Genomic DNA, 17,328 nt, shown 5'->3' with positions numbered 1-17,328 from the left:
TCGGAAAGCTGGCGTGCACAAGTGATGTGCACGCCAGCTTTCTGAGGGATCGCTTGTGCACGCCAGTTTTCCGAGACTCTGTATTTAGTTAGCGCAGGCAGCATGAAGCAGGGCTTTTATTGTGAAGATAGGAAATGTGCAGTCAGCCTTTAGAGTTTTGACGGAAGGTACGGCGCGAGAGTCTGTTGAAATAAAAAGTGTTTCTCGCCTTCCTCTCGGTCATATTTTCATAATAATGATCTTGCAGCAGCCAGCGTCATCTCACAAGACCCTCCGGTACCGTGAATGTCATTTAAGTGACGTCTTGGTGAAGATTGATGATCACAAATTTTTGGGTCTATTTTTTTTAAAAGCCTGGCTGGAGATCGACTGACACCCCCCCCGCGGTCGACTGGTAGCTCGCGAGCGACGTAATGGGCACCCCTGATATAGATATATCAACAAATATATATTAGTTGTTGTAAATAAATATCTTAAGGGCCATTTGGGTAAAATTGGATAATTTCCTTGATCTCTCAGCAGAGAAGTCCCTTAAAGATAAAGTGAATGGTATTACTTCTTAAACTAAAAATATTAGTAATATTTTTGGGTCAAGCGTGGATTTGACTGTGCATGTGACCGCAGTCAGCTGAGTTGGCTTTGGTGGGCAGCAGCTCCAGGCACAGACAGTCTCTATCCTCGAGCCGACCGTCTGCTGTGCTCCCCTCCTACAAATCGTACATGTGTGCAAAACGTTCTCACTGCACAAGAATACATTCACTGTTTCCATACTTTCATACAATATTTTGTGTGTAGTCATCTAAATAATGCCACTCATGTCCTTGCTCTTTGCCTTTGCAGTAAATGTGGGACGCTTCCGCCCGAGAGCTGCTTCTTCAGCCTCATCTGCAGCACAGGCTCATTCATGGGTAAGGCATCAAGTGCACTCACAAACTCCAAAACACCAGCATTTTGGTAGTCATCTTGCAAAGAAAAATGGCCCTTGATATTATCCCGAAAAAGGCATCCTTAAAGGCCTACTGAAAGCCACTACTAGCGACCACGCAGTCTGATAGTTTATATATCAATGATGAAATATTAACATTGCAACACTTGCCAATACGGCCGCTTTAGTTTACTAAATTGCAATTTTAAATTTCCCGCAAAGTGTGGTGTTGAAAGCGTCGCGGAATGATGACGTTTGCTTAAGACGTTATTGGTTGGAGAGCACCACTTGCGGCTAAAAGTCGTCTCTTTTCATCGCATAATTACACAGTAATTTGGACATCTGTGTTGCTGAATCTTTTGCAATTTGTTCAATTAATAATGGAGACATTAAAGAAGAATGCTGTTGGTGGAAAGCGGTGGATTTAGCACCGAGACACAGCCGGTGTTTCTTTGTTTGTTGTGAAGCTTTAACACAGAGCGGTCAAGCGAACATGTTTCTCTACGTCAACCAGCAAGCTTTTGGATGGGAAAATTGTGATATTAAGTCAGCTCTTACCGGAGACATCAGTGGATTACTGGACCTCCTCCTGCAGCAGCTGTCAAAAAAGGCAGCCGTGAGCTTGGCTCCTCCATGGCTTCTCTAAGGCTTCTCATCCGACTTTGATGTATGATTTTACAATCTCACTATAACACTATTAAAACAATAAGCAGATAAGGGATCTTCCAGAATTATCCTAGTACAGGGGCGCTCACACTTTTTCTGCAGGTGAGCTACTTTTCAATTGACCAAGTCGAGGAGATCTACCTCATTCCTATTTATAATTTATATTTATTTATTTATGAAAAAGACATTTTTGTTAACAAGTTAATGGTGTTTAATGATAATACAAGCATGTTTAACACACATAGATTCCTTTCTTTCATGAAGACAAGAATATAAGTTGGTGTATTACCTGATTCTGATGACTTGCATTGATTGGAATTAGACAGTGGTGCTGATAACATCCGTATTTTCAAATGGAGGAAAAAAAAAGTATTCCTTTCTGTCCAATACCACATGAAAGTGGTTGGATTTGGCATCTCATTTGTCCAACTTGCTTACTCGTTTTTAAACACTTTGTTATGAGAGTAGCATATGTGTGTGGCCCTTTAATGTCTGGCAGCAGGTGAGTGACGTCAGTGAGTGTGCGGGTGGGCAAGCAAGTGAGAAAGCGGTCGCTGAGGGCGGGGGAGAAATATATTGGCATCAAACTCCGTAGCTTGCTAGCTTGTGCACGCTAGCTTTCTGAGATTTTGTTAGCACAGGCAGGATGAAACAGGTCTTTTATGGTGAAGACAGGAACTGTGCAGTCGGTCTTTAGAGTTTTGACAGTAGGTACGGAGTCTCTAGAAATAAAATGTGTTTCTCTGCGTCCGCCCTGTTAGTGATTTTTTTCTTAAATATGAGCTCGCAGCAGCCAGCGTCATCTCACAAGATCCTCGGGTGCCGAGAATGTCAAACAACTGACGAAAGTGAAGTCTTGGTATGATTGATGATTGCTCATTTTTATGTCTATTTTTTAATGCCTGGCTTGAGATCGACTGACACACCCTCCGAGATCGACCAGTCGATCGCGATCGACGTAATGCCCACCCCTGTCCTAGTAAATGTGTCTAATAACATCTGAATAGTTCACACTGCCGTCGCCTGGAGCCGTCGCTTTTTTTTTTTTTTTAGTGCTTCACTCTAACTTTCCTTATCCACACATCTTTCATCCTGGCTCAAATTAATGGGGAAATCGTCACTTTCTCGGTCCGAATAGCTCTTACTGCTGGTGGCTCACATTATACACAATGTTCAGATGTGAGGAGCCCTCACACCGGTGACGTCACGCGCACATCGTCTGCTACTTCCGGTACAGGCAAGGCTTTTTTATTAGCGACCAAAAGTTGGGAACTTTACCCTCCATGTTCTCTACTAAATCCTTTCAGCAAAAATATGGCAATATCGCGAAATGATCAAGTATGACACATCGAATGGACCTGCTATCCCCGTTTGAATAAGAAAATCTCATTTCAGTAGGCCTTTAACTTTAATTGCAAGAAGCTGGAAAAAATCATGTTCACTAGTGTCCACTTGCACACGTTATACAAAATAAGTGGTAGCAGATAAATGTTACTGAGAAAAAAACAGTACGGTTTTTTACCGAGAACTCCTTCAGTCCCTAAGAATTAAAAACAAATGTACCCGGGCACACACGTGCGGCAAAAGTGTGCACTTTGCCAGATCCAAGGAAAACATGCATACTATCGTACGAAACCATGTGCTGGTCCAAACGTTTTTTTGTTAGTCTACACGTGCTGTTCCTTGTGCTAAGTGCTGGTTCTGACTACGCTGATGGAGTTAATGTTTCCCAGCTGTGGCGCAGACATGCTGTATGTGTGTATGTGTGTGTGTGTGTGTGTTTATGGGTAAGGAAAGAGGAGAGGGGGTGTTCATCCCCATGTTTATTCACGAGGAGTCACTAGTCTGGTATTTACAGACGATGTGATTGGCTGTCACCGGGCTTTTGTTTGATCTATCCATTTAATCCAATTTACATCAGCAAAAGTGCCCTTGTATCAATTATAATTACCATTAGAATTTCAAATCATATCATTATTGATCCCTTGGTAGTTTCAGTGCTGCTCAATTAGTCTAATATGCTTGTTTTTGTTTTACATTTGAGTCACTATTAAAGTCTGAACAAACCATTATGCTAATACCTGTTGTAGTGTTAGTCGAAAAAGCCTGTGGTACGGAAGTCCTCTACATACTTTGTAAAAGAAAGCTTTTTTTTTGGTGTCATAGTACAATATAAACTGCGCCAACGCTGAGCCGTAACAAGTTTGTGCAGTGCCAAGACAGGGATGTGACGTTTGACACCCGTGACTCACCTCTTCTGCTTTGTTGTGGTAAATTGTTGTTGTCCGACAACTATTCTGTGTCACAAAGGATGCTTTTACAGCTCCAATGGATCAATTTTTCCAGATCTTGGCGTTTAAAAAAAGCTTAAAGGGGAACATTATCACAATTTCAAAAGGGTTAAAACCAATAAAAATCAGTTCCCAGGGGCTTGTTGTATTTTTTGAAGTTTTTTTCAAAATTTTACACCTCCCGGAATATCCCTAAATAAAGCTTTAAAGTGCCTTATTTTCGCTGTCTTCGAAACCACTATCCATTTCCCTGTGACGTCATACAATGCTGCCAATACAAACAACATGGCGGTTACCACAGCAAGATATAGCGACATTAGCTCGGAATCAGACTCGGATTTCAGCGGCTTAAGCGATTCAACAGATTACGCATGTATTGAAACAGATGGTCGGAGTATGGAGGCAGATAGCGAAAACGAAATTGAAGAAGAAATTGAAGCTATTGAGCGAATAGCTATTGACGCTATTCGGCCATAGCGTGAGTGTACCTAATGAAGTGACCCATAGCATGGCTGCCTTATTAGCATCGCCGGTAAAATGTGCGGACCAAACGATCAGGACTTTCGCATCTTGTGACACTGGAGCAACTTAAATCTGTCGATTGGTAAGTGTTTGTTTCGCATTAAATGTGGGTATGTAGTTTCAAATGTACATACAGCTAGCGTAAATAGCATGTTAGCATCAATTAGCGTAGCATGTTAGCATCGATTAGCTGGCAGTCATGCCGTGACCAAATATGTCTGATTAGCACATAAGTCAACAACATCAGCAAAACTCACCTTTGTGATTTCGTTGACTTAATCGTTGCAAATGCATCTACAGGTTATCCATACATCTCTGTGCCATGTCTGTCTTAGCATCGCCGGTCAAATGTGAAGACACTCTGGTACATTTAATGGGGGTCTGGCGGCAGATTTCTTGCCAGTGGTGCAACTTGAATCCCTCCCTGTTAGTGTTGTTACACCCTCCGACAACACACCCACGACGCATGATGTCTCCAAGGTTCCAAAAAATAGTCGAAATAACGGAAAATAACAGAGCTGAGTCCCGGTGTTTGCAATGTGAAAATGAATATGGCGGGGGTGTGTTACCTCGGTGACGTCACGTTCTGATGTCACCGCTAAAAGACCGATAAACAGAAAGGCGTTTAATTTGCCAAAATTCACCCGTTTAGAGTTCGGAAATCGGTTAAAAAAATACATGGTCTTTTTTCTGCAACATCAAGGTATATATTGACGCTTACATAGGTTTGGTGATAATGTTCCCCTTTAAGATGCCCCAAATTGGCCACATTATCGGTTCCAGTGTTTTTGCGAGTCATGCACCCCACTGAAATTCATGCATCTGCAAATGCGTATTAATTCATGAAATGCGGAAAGGTAATTGTGACGGACTTCCTGCCGTCCTGGTGTGAGTTGCGGTGCCATCCAACACACGACTTTGGTTTATTATTTCAACAAACATAAAGTCGTCTTGCCTTCCTGTCGCTCCACTTTTTATTGTGCTGGGTCTTCCTGCTTGCTGCCACGGTACACCTTGCGGTGGCCGGTATGCGCGTCTATTGCTCGTGGTCGGTCTGGTCAGGTGGGTTCCTTCTCCTACCTCCCCATTGTGCCCGCTTCGCCTCTCTTGTAATCTAGGAGCAGATGCGCAGATTGTGAGCTGGTGTGTGTCTTACGCACCTGACTCCGATTGCCGTTCTTGTGCCGCTCCGCGTGTGTCACGCCTCTCCTCGCCGCCACATGCCCCGCCTCCTGGCCTTCCTTCTGGTCCAGAACGCCTCCGTCCGCCCGCTGTCGGCCCGTCGGCTGCGTCTCTCCACAGTAATCATGCATCCTATTTAAAAGGATAAATTCGTGTGAATAAATAATTGTACATTTTGTATCTTGTCATTTGATACATACATTTCATACTACAAACTTGAACTGTCTTTAAATAGACAAAGATTCGACAATTCGATTCAGAGGAGTCCGATTCGTCTGATATTAAGTCCCCCTTTTTCGCCTGTCCCCTCGAGCGACTTAAAGGGGACCTATCGTGCAAAACCAACTATTGTTACCTGTTTTTGTGTATTTGGGTTCTGCATAAGTCCCGAAAATTTGAAATGAAACCATGGAGGAGATATTTATAAAAAACAGTCTAGTCCTTCAAGGGCTGGGCGATATATCGATATACTCAATATATCGCGGGGTTGTTTCTGTGTGATATAGAAAATGACTATATCGTGATATTCGAAAATATGTTCACGCGCAGTTGCTTTTAGTTGCAGGTATTGCACTGCATGTGTTTCCCACTCTTTCTTGTCTCTCCTTCTCACAGAGACGTAAACCAAGGCATAGTTGGGCAACAGCCATCCAGGTCACACTGAGGGTTGTGATATAAACAACTTTAACACTCTTACTAATATGCGCCACACTGTGAACCCACACCAAACAAGAATGACAAACACATTTCGGGAGAACATCCTCACTATAAATGATAAATAAATGGGTTGTACTTGTATAGCGCTTTTCTACCTTCAAGGTACTCAAAGCGCTTTGACACTACTTCCACATTTACCCATTCACACACACATTCACACACTGATGGAGGGAGCTGCCATGCAAGGCGCCAACCAGCACCCATCAGGAGCAAGGGTGAAGTGTCTTGCTCAGGACACAACGGACGTGACGAGGTTGGTACTAGGTGGGATTTGAACCAGGGACCTTCGGGTTGCGCACGGCCACTCCCTCACACAACATAAACACGACAGAACAAATACCCAGAATCCCATGCATCCATGACTCTTCCGGGCTACATTATACAACCCCGCCCACCTCAACCGACGCACGGAGGAGTGGGGATGGGGGGGTTGGGTTAGTGGTAGCTGAGTGTATAATGTAGCCCGGAAGACTCAGGGATACATGGGAGTCTGGGTATTTGTCCTGTAGTGTTTATGTTGTGTTATAGTGCGGATGTTCTCCTGAAATGTGTTTGTCATTCTTGTTTGGTGTGGGTTCAGAGTGTGGCGCATATTAGTAAGAGTGCTAAAATTGTTTAAACGGCCACCCTCAGTGTGACACATAAGGATGCCTTGCAGTCTCTTACGTGTGTCTGCAATAGCCTCGCCAAACAATTCTTTGGAATGGCAAGCTATTTGTACAAGCTGTGGAGGGCGTTAGCGGTAGTGACATCATTGTACGCTCTTATTATTGTTCATTGGGTGAACACCAGCGTACATTCGAGAGAATAATTACTCTGAAATTTGGGAGTCTATCGGGAAATTGAGAGGGTTGGCAGGTGTGATGATGTCAAGCGGCATTCATATAAAACTCGCGGGCCGCATTAACATTACATTTTCATATTAAGGTGCGGGCCGGGTGTCTTGAGACCCCCGGTTTATACATAGCACAAAGCAAAAAAAAAAACTCTGCATGCAGTATTATTTCATTATACATTTCAAAAGAGTTATGTGGCTCCCATTGTTTTCTTTACTTTGTGAAACGGGTCAAAATGGCTCTTTGAGTGGTAAGGGTTGCCGACCCCTGCTATAACTGCACGATACCCAAAGCGCTTCATGTTATATGTCACATTCACCCATTCACAAACACAATCACTAATGGCGGAAGCTGCAATGCAAAGTGCACATGCAAGGTGGCTGAAGTGTCTTGTCCGGCCGTGACCAGGATGGCGGAAGCTGGATTCGAACCAGGAACCAGCTCTACCATCACTCCGAACATGTATATTAAATGACAAAATTCAAGAATATAGCGTTTTTTAGTTTAAACTCTGTACTCCTCAAAGATTGATTTCAAAGGGAATACGTGGTCCTGTAAAGTACAATTATATTTCCATATTCTTTGGATTCACGCGCAGATTCAGGGGGCGCATGAATTCCAATGGGGAGCACATCTCGCCAGAACAACAGCATTTATCCACCTTTTGATTGATTGATTGATACTTTTATTAGTAGATTGCACAGTTCAGTACATATTCCGTACAATTGACCACTAAATGGTAACACCCCAATAAGTTTTTCAACTTGTTTAATCAATTCTTGGTACAAATATATACTATCAACATAATACAGTCATCACAAGTTAATCATCATAGTATGCACATTGAATTATTTACATTATTTACAATCCGGGGGGTGGGATGAGGAGCTTTGGTTGATATCAGTACTTCAGTCATCAACAATTGCATCAACAGAGAAATGTGGACATTGAAACAGTGTAGGTCTTATTTAGTAGGATATGTACAGCCAGCAGAGAACATAGTGAGTTCACATAGCATAAGAACAAGTATATACATTAGAAGTACATTTGAGTTGTTTATAATCCGGGGAGATGGGATGTGAATGGAGGAGGGTATTAGTAAAGTGTTGAAGTTGCCTGGAGGTGTTGTTTTAGAGCGCTTTTGAAGGAATATAGAGATGCACTTACTTTTATACCTGTTGGGAGTGCATTCCACATTGCTTTTTACACAGAACCAAAGGAAATTGGTGCAAATGAGCTCTAACACGGCAACGTCAAATAATTACCGCACAATTGTTTTCAACACTACAGTGGGAGACAATATTGTAAGCGTTCCCTTTACGAATGTTCGCTTATGGCTCTGATATTACCTCGAAAATATGGGAAATTGCTAGGTCGTGTTTGTCCTAACATTTGATGCAGGTGACATTTATACCATAGTGCAGTGGTGCTCAAATGGGGGTACTTGAAGGTATGCCAAGGGGTACGTGAGATTTTTTTTAAAATATTCTAAAAATAGCAACAATTCAAAAATCCTTTATACTATATTTGTTGAATAATACTTCAACAAAATACGAATGTAAGTTCATAAAGTGTGAAAAAAATGCAACAATGCAATATTCAGTGTTGACAGCTAGATTTTTTTGTGGACATGTTCCATAAATATTGATGTTAAAGATGTATTTTTTTGTGAAGAAATGTTTAGAATTAAGTTCATTACTCCAAATTGATCTCTATTACAATCCCTAAAGAGGGCACTTTAAGTTGATGATTACTTCTAAGTGTAGAAATCTTTATTTATAATTGAATCACTTGTTTATTTTTCAACACGTTGTCAGTTGTTTTTATATCTTTTTTTCCAAATAGTTCATGCACCTGGGGATAGGTTGATTGGCAACACTAAATTGGCCCTAGTGTGTGAATGTTGTCTGTCTATCTGTGTTGGCCCTGTGATGAGGTGGTGACTTGTCCAGGGTGTACCCCGCCTTCCGCCCGATTGTAGCTGAGATAGGCGCCAGCGCCCCCCGCGACCCCAAAAGGGAATAAGCGGTAGGAAATGGATGGATAGTTCAAGAAAGCTCGATGACTTGATAAAATTGCAAACAGCTAAATTGATGTACAAAGTAAATTATAACCTGCTACCAAGGAATGTACAACAATTCTTCTCAACTAAAGAGGAGAAATATAACCTTAGAGGAAAATCTAACTTAAAACTTTTAGCATTTCAGTATGTGGAATTAAATGATGGGATGGATTAAGTAAAGAAGTTAAACATTGTACTGATATGACCCAGTTTAAGAGGATGTTTAAATTAATAGTGCTTACAAAGTACAAAGAAGAAGTATTATGAGAAACACTTTCAAACTTATTGAAAATAAGATATTCTTCATCTTAGTTTGTTAATAATGACTGAAATAATTAAGTACATGTTAGAAAACTGCTGTGTTACTCACTCACAGATGTCATTTTGCTATTTTGATATTTTGCTGTAAAGAAGGTCAGTGAATAATTGTTTATATTGTGGGCGCTCTGAAGTGGAAAAGGGGTAGGATTGAATAAGCTTTGGCTTCTTCCTACTCCTTTTCGGACATGATGTATTGTGTATTGCGAAATGATGAAATGACCTGATGTATAAAGTTGTATGTTCGAAATAAACTAAGAAAAGAAAAGAAAGAAAGACCACAACAAAGGAGCAATATTTTGCTCTGTTATGCAATTTAATAAATCAGAAACTGATGACATAGTGCTGTATTTTTCTTCTTTATCTCTTTTTTTCAACCAAAAATGCTTTGCTCTGATTAGGGGGTACTTGAATTAAAAAAATGTTCACAGGGGGTACATCACTGAAAAAAGGTTGAGAACCACTGCCATAGTGCAACATATTTCTTAAACACAGTGTGAAAGGGGCCTATGGCTCCATGAATGTACAGTAGGGTAGGTTGACATGATATGTGGTCGTACAAGAGTCTGCAGTAAATAATCAGAACTTGGCTTATAGCCTATTTATTAATTTATGTGCTCAAGGGGTTAACTCGGTCTTGATGAACCAATTGCTCCTGTTTCCACCTTTCTGCCTGTGCAGTCCCTGGAAAACAATGCATGCATTATTTCGCCACGTACAGTACCTCCTGTGAGAGAAAAGGCATGTGTGTGTTTTGGTTGAAACAGATCCCAAGCGAGGGGACAATGGGGTTTATTTAACTGCGAGGTAGGTGTGATCCGCTCGATGTGACTTTTTATGGGAACGTGCACTTGTCTGCTGTGGTTGAGATTGTAGTGAATGACAACATATCACAACACATTGAATGTAGAAGTCAGCAGGCTTATTGCCTGGCCAGAGTTTCTGTAGGTTAGAGAGAGTATAATCCATTATTTGGAGGGTAATCAAAGCTCAGTCTGTGTATTAAATGAGTCCCATTATTTGCTGCCACACATGAGGTTTGTAACTGCAAAAGTCTGATTGGGAAACGGGAACAGCCCTTTTTTAAAGGCCTACTGAAATGAGATTTTCTTATTCAAACGGGGATAGCAGGTCCATTCTATGTGTCATACTTGATCATTTCGCGATATTGCCATATTTTTGCTGAAAGGATTTAGTAGAGAACATCGACGGCAAAGTTCGCAACTTTTGGTTGCTAATAAAAAAGCCTTGCCTGTACCGGAAGTAGCAGACGATGTGCGCGTGACGTCACGGGTTGTAGGGCTCCTCACATCCTCACATTGTTTACAATCATGGCCACCAGCAGCTAGAGCGATTCGGACCGGGAAAGTGACAATTTCCCCATTAATTTGAGCAAAGGATGAAAGATTCGTGGATGAGGAAATTTAGAGTGAAGGACTAGAAGAAGAAGAAAAAGGCGATTTCAGTGGGAGCGATTGAGATGTTATTAGACACATTTACTCGGATAATTCTGGAAAATTCCTTACCTGCCTATTGTGTTGGTAGTGTTTTAGTGAGATTAAATAGTACCTGAAAGTCGAAGGGGTGTGGCCACGGGTGTGTTGACGCCAGTGTCTCTGAGGGAAGTCACGGCAACTCTGGCAGGACGGAAGCTCCGCTGATGTTTCCAATACTTGGTTAATATTTAGATCACGACGTGTAAATGGATTATTGTTGACAGTTTTTTAAAGTATTTTTTAGAGGGCCTTAAGAGCACAAGAGATTATTTACAAAAGCTCCATTGTTAGCTGACTTTTGCTAGCGTTTATTTATAAATCAGTAGAAGCATTTAAGTCTCACCTTAAAACTCATTTGTATACTCTAGCCTTTAAATAGACTCCCTTTTTAGACCAGTTGATCTGCCGTTTCTTTTCTTTTTCTTCTATGTCCCACTCTCCCTTGTGGAGGGGGTCCGGTCCGATCCGGTGGCCATGTACTGCTTGCCTGTGTATCGGCTGGGGACATCTCTGCGCTGCTGATCCGCCTCCGCTTGGGATGGTTTCCTGCTGGCTCCGCTGTGAACGGGAGTCTCGCTGCTGTGTTGGATCCGCTTTGGACTGGACTCTCGCGACTGTGTTGGATCCATTATGGATTGAACTTTCACAGTATCATGTTAGACCCGCTCGACATCCATTGCTTTCCTCCTCTCCAAGGTTCTCATAGTCATCATTGTCACCGACGTCCCACCGGGTGTGAGTTTTCCTTGCCCTTATGTGGGCCTACCGAGGATGTCGTAGTGGTTTGTGCAGCCCTTTGAGACACTAGTGATTTAGGGCTATATAAGTAAACATTGATTGATTGATTGATTGAAATTGGAATGCATAAACAAGAAAAAAAAAAAGAAAAAAAGTTCAGTTCCCCTTTAGCAATCATACTTTCTTTCCTAAAGAGTTCCATTTAGAAACATTACATAACCTCATGTGTGGCAGCAAAGAATGGGACTCATTTGACACACAGACTGAGCTTTGATTACCTTCTAAATCAGGGATTATACTCACTAGCCTACAGAAACTCTGGCCAGGCAAAGAGCCTGCTGACTTAAACATTCATTGTGATACCAAATTCCCTAAAAAGTGAAATTCCTCATAGCAATAAAGTGCATCCATAATCCATACATACCTTATATTACCAAGTAAACGCCCTTGGGCAAATAACCGGCCATGTCCTGATAGACGCCCGGGGTCTGACCCCATTATGTGAATTAACCGCCTCTTCTTAATAACCGCCTATGTCCAAATAGCCGCCATTGGGCTGTCATTTGCATAATTTAGATTAAAATGATATTGATTTCATTAAGCCCAATCTATAAGCTAAAATAAAAAGCAAAGGTGCAGTAATTCTGGTAATTACGGTAACAGCGTGGAGTCCAGAGAGTTACATGACAATCACAGGCTTAATGAAATCTGTGCTGTGATGGCTTTCATTACGTGGGGATTCTGGGTAATCAACATATTGCAAAGGGTCACCGCATATAGCGTAACACACACTCAACAACGACAACAACAAACCCACGAGGAAAAGTTTCAACATGGCAGGTAAAAGTAGCAGTGAGTTGAATGAACATTATACCAGTAAACCACAACTGATGGACGGGAATACTTTAAGTGGGAAGAAGAACTGAAAGTATGCGGAGCAGAATTCTGGTTTGGCAGTTGACCCAAAACGTGTACAAGAATGGAAACAAAAAAAGTGAGAATTATGAGGAGAAAAATAAGCACATTTATTCCATCCATCCATCTTCTTCCGCTTATCCGAGGTCTGGTCGCGGGGGCAGCAGCCTAAGCAGGGAAGCCCGGACTTCCCTCTCCCCAGCCACTTCGTCCAGCTCTTCCCGGGGGATCCCGAGGCGTTCCCAGGCCAGCCGGGAGACATAGTCTTCCCAACGTGTTCTGGGTCTTCCCCGTGGCCTCCTACTGGTTGGACGTGCCCTAAACACCTCCCTAGGGAGGCGTTCGGGTGGCATCCTGACCAGATGCCTGAACCACCTCATCTGGCTCCTCTCCATGTGGAGGAGCAGCGGCTTTACTTTGAGTTCCTCCCGGATGGCAGAGCTTCTCACCCTATCTCTAAGGGAGAGACCTGGAAACTCATTTGGGCCGCTTGTACCCGTGATCTTATCCTTTCGGTCATGACCCAAAGCTCATAAAGACGCTGAGATCATTATCCATGCGTTTGTTACGTCTCGTTTCGATTACTATAGCGTATTATTTTCGGGTCTCCCCATGTCTAGCATTAAAAGATTACAGTTGGTACAAAATGCGGCTGCTAGACTTTTGACAAGAACAAGAAAGTTTGATCACATTTCGCCTGTACTGTATATACCTTTATATACATATATACATACATATATACCTATACTGTACATACCTTTATATACATATATACATACATATATACCTATACTGTACATACCTTTATATACATATATACATACATATATACCTATACTGTATATACCTTTATATACATATATACATACATATATACCTATACTGTATATACCTTTATATACATATATACATACATATATACCTATACTGTATATACCTTTATATACATATATACATACATATATACCTATACTGGCTCACCTGCACTGGCTTCCTGTGCACTTAAGATGTGACTTTAAGGTTTTACTACTTACGTATAAAATACTACACGGTCTAGCTCCATCCTATCTTGCCGATTGTATTGTACCATATGTCCCGGCAAGAAATCTGCGTTCAAAGGACTCCGGCTTATTAGTGATTCCCAAAGCCCCAAAAAAGTCTGCGGGCTATAGAGCTTTTTCATTTCGGGCTCCAGTACTCTGGAATGCCCTCCCGGTAACAGTTCGAGATGCCACCTCAGTAGAAGCATTTAAGTCTCACCTTAAAACTCATTTGTATACTCTAGCCTTTAAATAGACTCCCTTTTTAGACCAGTTGATCTGCCGTTTCTTTTCTTTTTCTTCTATGTCCCACTCTCCTTTTGTGGAGTGGGTCCGGTCCGATCCGGTGGCCATGTACTGCTTGCCTGTGTATCGGCTGGGGACATCTCTGCGCTGCTGATCCGCCTCTGCTTGGGATGGTTTCCTGCTGGCTCCGCTGTGAACGGGACTCTCGCTGCTGTGTTGGATCCGCTTTGGACTGGACTCTCGCGACTGTGTTGGATCCATTGTGGATTGAACTTTCACAGTATCATGTTAGACCCGCTCGACATCCATTGCTTTCCTCCTCTCCAAGGTTCTCATAGTCATCATTGTCACCGACGTCCCACTGGGTGTGAGTTTTCCTTCCCTTTATGTGGGCCTACCAAGGATGTCGTAGTGGTTTGTGCAGCCCTTTGAGACACTAGTGATTTAGGGCTATATAAGTAAACATTGATTGATTGATTGATGACCATAGGTGAGGATGGGAACGTAGATCGACCTGTAAATTGAGAGCTTTGCCTTCCGGCTCAGCTCCTTCTTCACCACAACGGATCGGTACAACGTCCGCATTACTGAAGACGCCGCACCGATCCGCCTGTCGATCTCACGATCCACTCTTCCCCCACTCGTGAACAAGACTCCTAGGTACTTGAACTCCTCCACTTGGGGCAGGGTCTCCTCCCCAACCCGGAGATGGCATTCAACCCTATTCCGGGCGAAAACCATGGACTCGGACTTGGAGGTGCTGATTCTCATTCCGGTCGCTTCACGCTCGGCTGCGAACCAATCCAGTGAGAGCTGAAGATCCCGGTCAGATGAAGCCATCAGGACCACATCATCTGCAAAAAGCAGAGACCTAATCCTGCGGTCACCAAACCGGAACCCCTCAACGCCTTGACTGCGCCTAGAAATTCTGTCCATAAAAGTTATGAATAGAATGGGTGACAAAGGACAGCCTTGGCGGAGTCCAACCCTCACTGGAAATGTGTTCGACTTACTGCCGGCAATGCGGACCAAGCTTTGGCACTGATCGTACAGGGATAATATATGTTTCACTTACAGTTGGTGTCATCTAGAACTAAAACTAACTTTTCTTATCCAGCCTTGCTGTTTTTAAAGTTTTGCTTGTGTTCCATACCGCGTGGCCATGGTATTTGTTCTAAAATGATAAATGAAATTAAAACTACGATAGAAGAGCTTGTCCAGACCCTTTGAATGGAGTTCAATTATGCAGCTTCCTCCTTGGTTGCATTCATTTAATTCTGCAAGAATCTGTAACTTGTCAGCGTGACACGTCCTTCAGTACACCAGATTAAAGCTGTCTGGAGAAATACTCATGTGAACATGGATGCACTCGTGGACACGTCACGGTTAAAACATTTCTTATCTGACCGAGCGCTAAACGTTTTACATAGCTGCCTCATGCCAGCAAGTTCAAGCGTCCTCGTTTGTAATGATTAAAAACTCATTTTGTGGAAAATGCAAAAGGTCCACAGCTAGCCAGCCAGTCTGCAGCAGAGAGGCTGAAACGCCATAATCTAATGCAATAAACCACTGTTGACTTACTTATCCCTTCAGCAAGACCGCATGTTCCTCGTTTTATACAAGAGGGAGAAAAGACAATATTGTTTACAAGCCAGGAGATGCTACTGTTTTTGCCATGTTTGTGACTGAAAATCTCGCAATATTCATCCAATACGTTGATTAGCCACTGACATAAACATGCTATACATTGGAAACAGGAACATTAGCTGCAGTAAGTTATACAAAAATATGTATGTATTCTTTCACTTCCGTTTTTGAGTGGCTATCATGACTTTCAAGCTATTGTTGCACATTTGAGTCAAAAATGTACTTTCATTTAATCTCTTCGGGTTTGGTTTCTAGGAAGACCAAATATAACAAAGATTACAGGAAGCTAATCAATCAATGTTTACTTATATAGCCCTAAATCACTAGTGTCTCAAAGGGCTGCACAAACCACTACGACATCCTCGGTAGGCCCACATAAGGGCAAGGAAAACTCACACCCAGTGGGACGTCGGTGACAATGATGACTATGAGAACCTTGGAGAGGAGGAAAGCAATGGATGTCGAGCGGGTCTAACATGATACTGTGAAAGTTCAATCCATAATGGATCCAACACAGTCGCGAGAGTCCAGTCCAAAGCGGATCCAACACAGCAGCGAGAGTCCCGTTCACAGCGGAGCCAGCAGGAAACCATCCCAAGCGGAGGCGGATCAGCAGCGCAGAGATGCCCCCAGCCGATACACAGGCGAGCAGTACATGGCCACCGGATCGGACCGGACCCCCTCCACAAGGGAGAGTGGGACATAGAAGAAAAAGAAAAGAAACGGCAGATCAACTGGTCTAAAAAGGGAGTCTATTTAAAGGCTAGAGTATACAAATGAGTTTTAAGGTGAGACTTAAATGCTTCTACTGAGGTGGCATCTCGAACTGTTACCGGGAGGGCATTCCAGAGTACTGGAGCCCGAAATGAAAACGCTCTATAGCCCGCATACTTTTTTTGGGCTTTGGGAATCACTAATAAGCCGGAGTCCTTTGAAGGCAGATTTCTTGCCGGGACATATGGTACAATACAATCGGCAAGATAGGATGGAGCTAGACCGTGTACTATTTTATACGTAAGTAGTAAAACCTTAAAGTCACATCTTAAGTGCACAGGAAGCCAGTGCAGGTGAGCCAGTATAGGTATATATGTATGTATATATGTATATAAAGGTATATACAGTATAGGTATATATGTATGTATATATGTATACAAAGGTATATACAGTATAGGTATATATGTATGTATATATGTATATAAAGGTATATACAGTATAGGTATATATGTATGTATATATGTATATAAAGGTATATACAGTATAGGTATATATGTATGTATATATGTATATAAAGGTATATACAGTATAGGTATATATGTATGTATATATGTATATAAATGTATATACAGTATAGGTATATATGTATGTATATATGTATATAAAGGTATATACAGTATAGGTATATATGTATGTATATATGTATATAAAGGTATATACAGTACAGGCGTAATGTGATCAAACTTTCTTGTTCTTGTCAAAAGTCTAGCAGCCGCATTTTGTACCAACTGTAATCTTTTAATGCTAGACATGGGGAGACCCGAAAATAATACGTTACAGTAATCGAGGCGAGACGTAACAAACGCATGGATAATGATCTCAGCGTCTTTAGTGGACAGAATGGAGCGAATTTTAGCGATATTACGGAGATGAAAGAAGGCCGTTTTAGTAACGCTTTTAATGTGTGACTCAAAGGAGAGAGTTGGGTCAAAGATAATACCCAGATTCTTTAC

General features: G+C 42.1%; 1 protein-coding gene across 1 annotated transcript in view; it reads left to right on the top strand.

The window, feature by feature from the left end:
* The window catches only part of zgc:154058 (Transmembrane protein 150A-like), a 123,657-nt gene that overhangs the window by 49,486 nt on the left and 56,843 nt on the right, over nucleotides 1-17,328 (top strand). The window contains exon 5 of the mRNA XM_061910108.1: nucleotides 841-908. Coding sequence (XP_061766092.1) covers nucleotides 841-908 — 68 coding nt within the window. The remainder of the gene's footprint in view (nucleotides 1-840; nucleotides 909-17,328) is intronic.

Source organism: Nerophis ophidion, linkage group LG09, assembly GCF_033978795.1.
Source record: "Nerophis ophidion isolate RoL-2023_Sa linkage group LG09, RoL_Noph_v1.0, whole genome shotgun sequence".
Classification (NCBI taxonomy): Eukaryota; Metazoa; Chordata; class Actinopteri; order Syngnathiformes; family Syngnathidae; genus Nerophis; species Nerophis ophidion.
This window is presented reverse-complemented; position numbering and strand designations above follow the sequence as displayed.